At 42.0% G+C, this 12,715-nt stretch overlaps 1 protein-coding gene and 1 long non-coding RNA gene across 4 annotated transcripts in view; one reads left to right on the top strand and one right to left on the bottom strand.

Moving 5' to 3' along the window:
• atrn (attractin) overlaps positions 1–12,715 on the top strand; it is a 58,893-nt gene that overhangs the window by 7,820 nt on the left and 38,358 nt on the right. For both annotated transcript variants that reach the window (XM_082153610.1, XM_082153611.1), the window contains exons 3-4: positions 521–634; positions 2,157–2,285. In XM_082153610.1, the coding sequence (XP_082009736.1) occupies positions 521–634; positions 2,157–2,285 (243 nt within the window). The remainder of the gene's footprint in view (positions 1–520; positions 635–2,156; positions 2,286–12,715) is intronic.
• LOC309486382 lies at positions 5,898–8,617 on the bottom strand. 2 transcript variants are annotated; one of them, XR_014201496.1, is made up of 5 exons: positions 7,994–8,617; positions 7,742–7,861; positions 7,283–7,362; positions 6,939–7,048; positions 5,898–6,084 (listed from the first exon to the last, which is right to left on the bottom strand). It is a non-coding gene; the product is annotated as an uncharacterized lncRNA (long non-coding RNA). The 2 variants fall into 2 exon arrangements; XR_014201495.1 differs by having other exon boundaries at positions 7,742–8,617.

Genomic DNA, 12,715 nt, shown 5'->3' with positions numbered 1-12,715 from the left:
CCTCCCCGGTAACTTCAAAAGCCAACGCAAGAGCCAACTTTCTCTTTCTCGACATTTTTTGCATCACACAGCACTAGGCTACTGTTGCAGCTGTAGTTATAGCAACAAAAGACGCGCTCGGCTGCTATTTGTAACCGAACGCTGCCAGCGTTTTTTTTTGCTAAAAAAACGCCGTTGTCAACTTTTTCTTGTCAAAAAAGACGCTAAGTGTGAACATAGCCTTAAGGTGTTTTCACGCCTGGCTTGTTTGAAGCATTGTTTTGAAACAAACGCTTCTGTTTGTTAGGTGCATTGCAAGAATGATGTCCCGATTCCCGCTATATAACAATATAGAAGAAAATGCAACATTGTAACAATTTAAATCCCTATTTTGGAGCAAAACAAACGATCTACATGTCTGAAAACGCCCTTAAACAGCTTGTTGGGTCCTGTCAGGTTAAGGTCATGTAGCTGACCTCTATACCAGATACCTAGTATTTGTGTGTGTTATGGTGGTTGATGGTCGTCTTTTTCTCGGCAGGCCAAACTCTATCCTGAGGCTTCGCTTTGAGCATTTTGCCACTGAGTGCAGCTGGGATCATCTGTACGTGTACGATGGAGACTCCATCTACTCTCCTTTACTCGCTGCCTTCAGGTATTCTCTTCATTTCTCTTCATTTCTGTGTGTGTGCATGAGGTTTAAATGGGAGGACTGAGATTTCCAGGTAATGACCTGTTAATCCAGGATCAGATTAGAATACAGGAGTGTTCCTGAGGGCTAGTGCACTTGCACCACATCAGGCACTGCTTTTAAATGGTATAAATGACCCCTAGAAACATACCTGAGGGCTGGTGGAAATTCCCTGACACGTGTGTCATCCATGATTGGTTCTTCAACCGAAAGTGACTCGTAATAGGATAAAGTTCATGGCGTTTGACTGGTAATGTGATCTTAATATGACAGCTACCGTTAAGAGAACCACCTTGTGAAATACATTACCTTTCAATTTTTTATTTTTTTAAAGAAATGTATACTTTTATTCAGCAAGGATGCATTTAATTGATCAAAAGTGACAGTAAAGGCATTTATAATGATGCAAAAGATTTTTATTTCAAATAAATGCTGTTCTTTTAAACTTTCAAGAAGCCTGAAAAAATGCATCACATTTTCCACAAAAACATTAAGCAGCACAACTGTTTCAAAACATTGATAATAATAAAATGTTTCTTGAGCCACAAATCATCATATAAGAATGATTTCTGAAGGATCATGTGACACTGAAGACTTGAGTAATGATGCTGAAAATTCAGCTTTGCCATCACAGGAATAAATTACAGTTTAAAATATATTAAAATAGAAAACGGTTATTTAAAATGGTAACATTTCACAATATTACAGTTTTACTTATCATAAGTGCTTTTTGTGGAGTGAGATCAGATGAGCCTGCTAGTCTAAGGCCCCGATCACACAGAACTAGCAGTGCACTGCGTTTTTCATGTTGCTAGGCAACCACCGAAACAGCTGTCTTGTCAGTCAAGTAAACGTCAAATCAGCCTTTTATGAACTTTATTTACTTTCTGTTAACATTGTGGTAGTTATGGTTTGTGAAGTCGTTAAACTCCTGGTAACCCACGAAAGCACCACAAGTTTATCCTCCATCATCGCACTCTCCGGGCGTTCAAAGCAACTGTAGCTTTCATCACTAAAACGGAAAGCCCGCCTCTCCATTCATTCAATTGGACAGTGGAAAAAAAGGCGATGACGTCGGGCACTTTTTCCGCTCTAAGTTGCTTTTCTTTCAACTGCAAAAACGTGAGGCGCAGCAGGCGGTAAAACGCGAGGCGCCTGGGGTGCATTAACAGCGCGCAGAACGCTCACTGCCATTGGAAAACAATTTTAAAAAGGCGCCTCTCACTGCAAAAAACACGTTTGGTGTGATCAGGGCCTAAGGAAGTACTTGGGTAGTAATTCAAAAGTGCTCACACCAATATGCCAAAAGTTTGAACAATATTTGGCAGAACATCTAAAACATTTTTTAACAATTCATGCAAAAACCAACCATCCCATTAAAAAAACAATTACAATTAAACAAGGAAGCGATAAAACTATTGAATCTGTTGCGCTCCCTTTCAGCAGAGGTATTAAAGGTTCTGTGGTGTTCTCTTTCATGTTCCAGCGGTTTGATTGTTCCTGAGAGCTACAGCAACGAGACCGTCCCAGAGGTGGTGGCACAGTCTGGCTTCACCCTGCTGCACTTCTTCAGTGACGCTGCGTATAATCTCACTGGCTTCAACATCTCCTACAGGTAAGCTTTCATTCCTGGGCCGAAACGGACTGATGCTCACGGCAGTACTATAGTTCTGTTACAAAACCTAGTGAGCTGCTTGCTTAGACAGCGTCTAATCGAGGAACAAGTAAATACCGTATTTTCCGGACTATAAGTCACACTTTTTTTCATAGTTTGACTGGTCCTGCGACTTATAGTCAGGTGCGACTTAAATATCAAAATTAATTAATACTGACGACTGACATGAACCAAGAGAAAACATTACCGTCTACAGCCGCGAGAGTACTCTATGCTGCTCCTGTAGCCTACCCCTGAAAAAATTTACTGAAAACAACTGTAAAACTGTTAACTGAAACATGAACCTAAAGACTACTGAGAAAGCCTGAACACAAACAAAATGCCCCCCAAAAGAAAAAAATCTCCATGTTTTCGGTGCTGATGCGGTGGTGACGAGTTCATGTAACATGTAAAGGTGGCGCTGCCAATAAAGCACCTAAAAGCTGTCACAAAGAACCGGCAAAAGTAATGATTATGAATGTGTCAAATACAGCAAGGAGACATTTCAATTGTTTATTAATAAACAAGTGTTTTCTGTGTCAGTGTCGGCTGCAGAGATGAAGTTGACGCTGCTGACTCCCGATCTTCGCAGTTGTGAAATGAGAGAAATGAGAGAGAAATGCACATTTTTATACGGATTACATAAGCAGAGAGCAGTCTGTTTTCTTTCGTTTTGAATTGTTGAATTGTTGTGTTTAAAAGTAGACATTTCAAGCTTTCTATATGTCTCAGGTCTGTGAGGCAAGTAGGCTACTTTATACGCTGAGTTTCTGTTCATTTATGAGAATAGCTCCAGTTCACACGCTGGCGCCTTCGTGTCCTGATTATCTATTTTCTACTGTATTTACTTCTTATTTATTAAATCCAGGCAATTGGTTGATGAAACATTAATTGAAATTAAGATACAATTAATACAAATCTAAATTAAATTTAAAGACAGGCTTTCTGTTTGAGGTCTCTGTGAACGTTTTAAAGCAGTCTTTTAGTGCCACTTTCAGAGCGGTCACGTCTGTAACGGAGAACTGTTCCGTCCGTAGCATTGTTTTTTGTGTGAAATAAATTTCTAAATAAATGCGACTTATAGTCCAGTGCGAATTATATATGTTTTTTTTCCGACTTATATTCCGGAAAATACGGTAAATGCTGTGTTGAACTTTTATTCATCAAAGAATACTGGAAAAATGTATCGTGATTCCCACAAAAACATTAACATGATTTCTGAAGGATCATGTGACACTAAAGACTGGAGTAATGATACTGAAAATTCAGCTTACTTTACATTTTAAAATGTATTAAAATAAAAAAATATTACAATAATAAAAATCAGTTAAATATGATGATTTTACTTTTTATTCTAATAATTTATTTTATTTTATATTCTTATAAATTCAGCCTGTGTGAGTGTAAGAAACTTCTTTCAAAAACATTTAAAAAATTGTACTCAACGTTTGAACTGTAATGTACTTAAATACATTATTGTAGTTTGCTGCCTGTGTAGCACTCCAAATCAGTCAAGTCATTGTTTATATGATCCAGACATCTGCATGTTTACGCAGTGGACGCATCCAGTCGGAAGGAAGCTTGTAAACATGCTTGTTACTCTTTGAAACTTAGGACTTTGAAACTTTAACCTTTACAGCTAGTTACAAAGCTATCCATAACCTATGAACACTGGGTTATTTAAAGTGCCTCTATTATGCTTTTTGGATATGTGTAATATAGCTGTTTCAAAGATCAATGTGTGCTATAAATAGAGTTATTGTCTCCTAAATGAAAAATATCGATTCTGAACTGCCTGAAACAAGTCGTCAGTAATTCCAGTCTTACTTCCTGCTCAAACCTACATAACAAATGTATGTAATGCTAGCCTGTGGTCTTCATTGGCTGCCCACAAACAACTTCTACTTTGACCCGCCCTTTAACACTGGAGTTGTAGCTAAGGCCTGGAAGAGTTTGGTTTGTGTTGTCGACATGTCGAGAAGACGCTGTTTTCTGAGCTGCGAAAGTAAATCCACTTTACTTACACCACCGAAGGATGACGACTCGGGCTTGAATTGATAGCCGAAATTCAGATATGGTAGTAGCAGTTTTGTTTACGACACGCTGCAAGTGGTAGACCAATCACAACAGACTGGGCCATCTGACCAATCAGAGCAGAGTAGGCTCCCAGGAAGGTGGGGTTTAAAGAGATGGAATCGTTTATCAAACCGTTTCAGACACTGTGAAAAAAGAGGTGATGCTGCAATGTATATTATCAGAAAACTCAAGTCTTTTTTTAAACTTAGGTGCATGTAAACCTATTGTAGAAGACCTCCAAAACAAAATTGGGAACACATAAAATAGCATATAGAGGCACTTTAAACAAACAAACAACGTTATTTTTAATAAGGCAAGTATCTTGAAATCCCAGATACATGGCTACTTGTGAATGTCCATCAATGGCAATGGATACTTTGTGGCTGGCTGTATAATGGTGTAGATACGCCATCTACCAGCACAGGCAGAGCATAGTTTTGTTGTCCATGGCTGTTGAAACGCTCTGAGGATTCTGGGTAATGTGGATGTGTCCTAAAGTGATAGTTCACCCAAAAAGGAACATTCTGTAATCATTTACTCTCTTGCATGTCGTTCCAAACATGTATGACTTCCTTTTTTTTCTGTGGAACACAAGAGAAGTTTGCAATGCTTCAGATCAAATGTCAGATATGCCTCATGGAAATCAAGTCAAGTTTGGCTTATTGTCATTTCAGCCACTTTGAATATACAGTGAAAATGCAACTTCATCTGTTCCCACAGTAAATTTGAAATCCGGAAATCAACACCAATAGAGTTAATTTCAACACTTTAAAAGTGTATATATGGGAACCACCCACAAAGTGTTAATTCAACACTTTCAAAAGTGTTGCCTCTCGCAACACCGACACAGTGTTACAATATGAACACTAAGAGAGTCAAATATTAACACCAATGCAGAGAACAACAACACTGTTACAGAGCTGGGTGCAGTTAAAATTCTACACTGTTCTGGTGTTGACCTAAAACTTTTAATAGAATGGAAATCACAATCTTCTCAGCCTTATAGGAGTCAAATATTACACCATCCTGGTGTTGATAAACACATTTTTACAAATAAAAACACTAAGGGAGTTACCAGTTTTTCTTATTAGTGTTCTGCATCTGCCACTTTAAAGAACTGTAAAGTAAACTCACAAATAATTTAATCTGAAAAGAACAACTTCAATTTGAAATAATCACATCACTCTATATTACTCTTTCAAACCTTTATTTCAAAAAAATCCAGAAAGTTAAATTGTAACCTCAGTCTGGGATCATAGTAGAATTCTGTTCATTGTAAAGTTAAAAATAAAGGCAAAATGCAAACAGTTGTTTTAACAAACTAGTTTTTTATTAACTAACAAGCCCCTTTACATCATAGGTTAACTTTTAAAATAAATGATTATATGAAACGCACCAGAATTATATGAAAGCTGCTTATTCAAATGGTCTGTAATACCTCAAGTCCTGTACATGTCAGTGAATGTAAGTCCTGTGTCAGTGAAGTTGATTCAGTACCTTCGACTTTGCAACAGTACAGCAGTGCTCGAGTCAACAACATTCAGCAGATGAAGAACAGTTGCAGGATATGAGTGGATCAGTTGTGTCCAGTTGCTAACAGTAAAGTTCAGTGCATAGTTGTTTCACAGAGAAGGAAAGGCTGTGCAGATCCAACTTTCTCGAAAAATTCTGGAGTGCTGGTTCCCTAGACAACACAAAACCAGACCAATTACAATCAATACAATGTGTGTTTTATAAATACAGCAAGTTTATGGTGGAAAAAGTTTAACCATCTTAAACTTTCGTGACTCAAACAAGAAACTATTTTGGTTAGATTAAGACTTGAATTTACTGATTTCCAGGTAAATTAAAGACTTTATTCATCCAAAAATGTGTATTCTGTCATTAATTATTCACCCTCATGTTGTCCAAACCAGTAAGAGTTTTGCTCATCTTCGGAACACTTCATGATGATATTTTTTAATGAAATCTAAGAGATTTCTGTCCCTTGATCGACAGCCTATTCAACTACCACTTCCAAAGCCACGGAAAAGTATAAAGGAAATCACAAGTAATCCATGTGACTCCAGTGGTTTGACCTCAATTTTACAACAATTTTAACTCAACTTTATTTACAAGATATTAATCTTCCATGCACAATCACACAACAACATCTGCTCTCGCAGTAACAACATGCACGAGTTGTAATGTTCTCATGAACGCATGTTTGAAATGAATATTTTATAAATTAAGTGGTAAACATTTTTTTGCTGCAAACAGCACTCGCGTAGTTGAATAAAATTGATGTTAAACCACTGGAGTCACATGGAGTACTTTAATGATGTACCTTCACACCTTTCTGGGGCTTGAAAGTGGTAGTTGCGTGGACTGTCAATGGAGGGACAGGAACCTCTCAGATTTCATTAAAAATATCTTCATTTGTGTTGTGAAGATGAAAGAAAGTCTTACATGTTTGGAACGACATGAGGGTGAGTAATTAATGGCAGAATTTCCATTTATGGGTGAACTAACCCTTTAAGAATAAATTAAGACACGCACCTTAAGAAATCTCACTAAATAGTCAGCTGCCGGAAGAATCTTTGCTCCGTTGTTGTGGCTTTGTGATGTAGGGGGCAGGCGATGGGCAGAGATTTCCCAATCAGTTGAGTCTAAAATTAAACAGCAAGAAAACATACCCGTCAAATCATGAAAAGGTTTGAAAACTCATTTTAAGTAAAAAAAAAATATATACTTTTGTAAAATAATTTGACTGGACAAATTCAAAATGAGTGTTATGAAACACAGAAAATATAGTTATACCAAATAGCAACAAAGCTCTGATTATTTTTTTATGTTTGTGCCCATGATTCTCTCATACATGTATGTTATCTGTTAAATCTTACCATCACCAGGTTCTTGTCTGTACAGTCTGTAAACACCCAGCCTGCTACCCTTAGCCACTTGGTGCATCATAGAAATGCTCCTAGCAAACACAAATAGCAAAATCAAGACATTTAAACATGAAAGCATATCCAGACATCAACCAAAAGTACAGTGCGTGCAGAATTATTAGGCACGTTGATTTTCTGATCATATTTTTTTTCCAGGCACATTTAGCCAATTCCAAACCATATTAATCTTAATAACTACTATTCATTTTTTATTTAATAATTTATAAGTGATATATAATTGTTAATTTTTAATTAACAAAATGAATAGTAGTTATTAAGATTAATATGGTTTGGAATTGGCAAAATGTGCCTGGAAAAGAAATATGATCAGAAAATCAACGTAATTCTGCATGCACTGTAAATCTGATAAATACATTTTGCATATATATTTTATCTGAAAGAATTACTTACCAATTTTAAGAAAATTGGTCCTCCAAATAAGGAAATAAAGTGAAAATTTCACGTGCATTGTCGGTCCGCAGTTTGTGGAGTTGTTCTTCTGTTTTTCAGTTATGTTATACGCTAGGTGTGCTGGCAAACGAGAGTAAAAGATAGTTTGAGGATAATACATAAGCTACTTTATGATATTTACACGTCACAAATATTGTCATAAAACAATATAACATTATAAAACAAGTATTGCAAATTAGTTAAAACACTTACTCGATGTTTTCACTGTTAAAAGCAAACTCCGTGTCTGCACTGCGTCACGAGTCAAAGAAGATGGAGGGCCTATCGTTAGTCTGTGAGAAAGGTTTAAGCGCGCATATCACATAAATATCGTTACAAAACAATATAATGCCATGAAATACAAGTTGTAAATTAGGTTAAAAACACGTACTTTCGGTGTTTTCCCCGTTAACGTTACAAGCAACCCGAACCCTCCTCATCCAGATATCACAGGCAGGTCAAGGTCATAGACAAAGTGTTCTGCTCTCTACACTATGCCAGAGCTATTCAATTAAAGTTACAAGAGGTCCAGTCTCTATATTTCCTTCCCAGTGGAGGTCTGGACTCCGGACAATACTTTTTTGGAACAGTTATACATGTCCATCGAGACAGCCGTAGTACTTTGTAAAAGAAAAAATCCTAAACACTCAAAATAGTCATCAAAGATGATAATCTTGGGCCCAGAGAGACAAAGCAGTGTGTCTAAGAATTTGTTACAATATTTACCCAAAAAAAGTAAATATTTCTACCAATGTGAATATAAAAGGTTAAATCAGATGTTTTATGTATTTATTTATTTATTACATTTACCAGGGGCCTGTTTCAATAAAGAGGTTCAACCAACTGTGAGTTAAAATTTGAACTCTGAGTTGATTTACCCTGAGATGGGGAAACGTACTCGGTTACTAACGTAACCTCGGTTCTCTCTAGAAGAGGGAACGAGTACTGCGTAAGATATCTTACGCTAGGGGAAAATCCTTTTTCCGCGAGATATTGAAGCCAAAAATTATCCTAAATTTTGTAATAATGCAAAACGCGTTGCAGCAGCAATGCAGACATAGGCGAGACAGCTCGCGCGCCTATTGGCTGCTCTGCGGCAACTGCAGCAGCCTATCGAGCGAGGCCTGGCGTGACGTCAGACCCAATCAGGGCACTTCGCGCCCGCTGCGTCACGTCCCGCCGAAATGGGCGTGGTCTAGGCCTATAAATATCGCTCGCAGGCAGCTATTATCTGGTTTTTCATCATCGAAGCAACCAGAGCGTGTGCATGCACGGCAAGATACGCAGTACTCGTTCCCTCTTCTAGAGAGAACCGAGGTTACGTTAGTAACCGAGTACGTTCTCTTACGAGAGGTCTCTCGTACTGCGTAAGATATCTTACGCTAGGGGACCCAGTGTAAAACGCCGTGCGTGCTGAGATCTGACACCAAAGACCCAAGGGCGAAAGTAACTAATATACGAACGAAAGTAACGAAAGTGCGAAGTAACGAAAGTGCACTAATATAAATTACATATAGTGCACAAACACTCAGTGAACTCACAGAGAGTCCGGGAAGAAGGAGGGGTGCAGCCTCACTTTTCCACATAAAGTAGCGTCGAAGGGACGCAAATTTCATCATACAGACAGGGCGGGGTACGGCCTGAACAGATGGGGAAAAAATGTGGGTCTTACACAGTTTGCCCAGCTTTAAACTGTCGAAAATTGAGCTGTGCTCAGTAAACGCAGCATTCTGAGCTGAACGCATCAGGTCAGATAATACTGGTAGTCTAGACCGACAGCAGCCTGGCCTGCAGGGCGGGAACCTCTAGGTTATAAAACCTTATAAATGTAGACGGGGAGGCCCAGCCTGCCGCCATACAAATATCTTGCAAGGCAATCCCACTCGACCAAGCCCACGAAGAGGCCATGCCTCTTGTGGAATGCGCTCTGACACCCAAAGGGCACTGCATGCCCTTGGAGGCGTATGCCAGCGCTATAGCATCAACTATCCATCTGGATAGGCTCTGTTTCGACGCGGCTAGTCCCTTAGAACGTCCGCTAAACGAAACAAAGAGCTGTTCCGTCTGTCTGAAAACAGACGAGCGAGACACATAAGCTCGTAATGCCCTGACTGGGCAAAGGAGGCTCGCGTCTCTTTCCTCATCAGGGACCGGTAGGGCTGACAGAGAGATAATCTGCGCCCTAAACGGTGTGTTGAGGGATTTTGGAACATAACCGTGCTTAGGTTTGAGTATAACTTTTGAGTCATTGGGCCCAAACTCCATGCACGCCGCGCTCACAGAGAGCGCGTGCAGATCCCCTATGCGCTTCACCGAAGCGAGAGCCAGCAAAAACACCGTTTTGAAAGACAGGTGTTTCAAATCGATTGACTGTAAAGGCTCAAATGGCGCACCTTTCATGGCTTCCAGAACCGTAGAAAGGTCCCATACGGGGACTGAGGGAGGTCTGGGAGGATTCAGTCTCTTAGCTCCTTTAAGGAAGCGGATGACTAAATCGTTCCTTCCTATTGACTGACCAAGCGTTGTTTCTGAGAACGCTGCTATAGCCGCCACATAAACTTTGAGCGTGGAGGGGGCCCTGCCCCCATCCAACAGCTCTTGTAGGAAGGAAAGCACCTCCGTCACATCACAATTTGTGGGTGACACACCACGGGCTGTGCACCAGCCCGAAAACACTGACCATTTCGAAGAATAGAGTCGTCTTGTAGACGGAGCTCTAGCCTGCGTGATCGTGTTTAATACTCCTTTAGGGAGTCCAACATGTACCCGTTGATGGCCCAGACATGAAGGGACCATAGATCCGGGTGAGGATGCCAGATCGAGCCGCGGGCCTGTGAGAGGAGATCTCTCCTCACTGGTACTGGCCACGGGGCAGTACTTGCTAACTGCATCACGGCTGGGAACCAAGGTTGGTTTTTCCAGAACGGTGCTACCAGCAGTACTGAGCATCCTTCTTCCCTGATCCGTTCTATCACCTGAGGCAGGAGAGAGACGGGGGGAAAAGCATAGAGCGGGCGGCGGGGCCACACATGGGCCAGCGCGCTCCTGCTCTTGGAGAAAAATTCTTGACAGTGAGCGTTTTCTTGAGACGCAAACAGGTCCACTTCCGCTCTGCCGAATTTCTTCCACAGCAGTTGGACTGTCTGTGGGTGTAGGGACCATTCGCCTGCCGGAACATTGTTCCTGGACAGTCTGTCTGGTCCTATATTCATGATCCCTGGCACGTGCGCTGCTCTGAGCGAGCGCAGGTTGCACTGAGCCCATACCAGGAGGCGTTCTGCCAGCCTGTACAGTTTCTCGGATCTGATGCCGCCCTGGCGATTTATGTAGGATACCACAGACATGTTGTCCGAGCGGACCAAGACGTGGTGACCTTTTATTTGGGGACAAAAACGCGTCAGCGCGTTGTCTACTGCCAGCATTTCGAGGCAGTTTATGTGCAGGAGCTTCTCCCGTTCTGACCACTGGCCGAAGAACGGTCTGCCCTCGAGCAGCGCTCCCCATCCCGAGGTGGACGCGTCCGTGGACACCACTTTCACCCTCGAGGAAGTCCCCAGGCTTACACCTGATTGGTACCAGTCGTTCGCTTTCCAGGGTTTCAGAGCTGTAACGCATTTCTGATTGACCCTGAGGCGAAGCAAACCGGGTGCCCACGCTTTGCGTGGGACTCGCGCTTTCAGCCAAAACTGCAGCGGGCGCATGCGGAGCAGACCCAGCTGGAGTACTGACGATGCTGAGGCCATGAGACCTAGCATCTTCTGAAATCTTTTGAGCGGGACAGACGCGCCGCAGCGAAAAGAGTTCGCTGTGCGTCGAATGTCTACCGCGCGCTGTTGTGATAGTCGCGCTATCATGGATAGTGAGTCCAGTTCTGTGCCCAGGAAAGATATTTTCTGACTGGGTGACAGGGAGCTCTTCGCCCAATTGACACTCAGACCCAAATCCTCGAGGTGATCGAGTAAAATGGTCGTGTGTTCTATGAGCACTGCGCGAGATTGCGCTAGAATCAGCCAATCGTCCAAATAATTCAGCACTCGCATGCCTCTCATTCTGAGGGGTACGAGTGCCGCGTCCATGCACTTCGTAAATGTACGGGGTGCTAGGGACAAACCGAACGGCAGGACTGTGTACTGATATGCCTGGCCCTCGAAGGCGAATCTCAAAAATCGCCTGTGACGTGACGCTATCTGTATTTGAAAATACGCGTCTTTCAGATCTATTGACACAAACCAATCTCCTTGGCGAATCTGCACAAGGATTTGCCTGGTCGTGAGCATCCTGAACTGTCGCTTCACAAGCACTTTGTTCAGTTGCCTTCGATCTAGTATGGGTCTGAGACCCTCGTCTTTTTTCGGTACCAGGAAGTATCTGCTGTATAGCCCTCCTTCGCTCTGATCTTGAGAGAGGGGTTCTATGGCCCCTTTTCTCAATAGTTTCGTCACTTCGGCTCGAAGTAGATGTGCTACTTCTGTTTTTACCGTGGTCTCGACGCGCGCCACATAGCGGCGAGGGCGTCGGCGAAACTGCAGCGAATAGCCTCTTTTTATAATGTTCAGCACCCACTTCGAAACCCCGGGCAGCTTTGCCCATGCGTCTGCATGGATAGCTAGGGGTCGAATACGAAGCGCGCTCCGCTCGCTCAGCGATGGAGAAGCTTCTGTGTGCTGTAACACAAGCGTGTCGCTCGTGACATTTGAGGCATGGGGCGCGCTGATGACAGCGGGCAGATTGCCCGCGCTCGACTCCTCTACGGTGGTTAACCGCGAGGGGGAGGGCTGGGCGGTTCCCGTGGGAACTGTCATGTCTATGTGTGGATGTGGGCGCGGGACAGCGGGCACATTTATCACACCGAAAACATCGTTCGCTTGCGTGAAGCGAGTGCACGTTGGTTTCGTTTTTACAGAAACCGTGAGACATGCATAACGTGGTGTTAGT

Source organism: Leuciscus leuciscus (assembly GCF_965113295.1).
Source record: "Leuciscus leuciscus genome assembly, chromosome: 22".
Lineage (NCBI taxonomy): Eukaryota > Metazoa > Chordata > Actinopteri > Cypriniformes > Leuciscidae > Leuciscus > Leuciscus leuciscus.
This window is presented reverse-complemented; position numbering and strand designations above follow the sequence as displayed.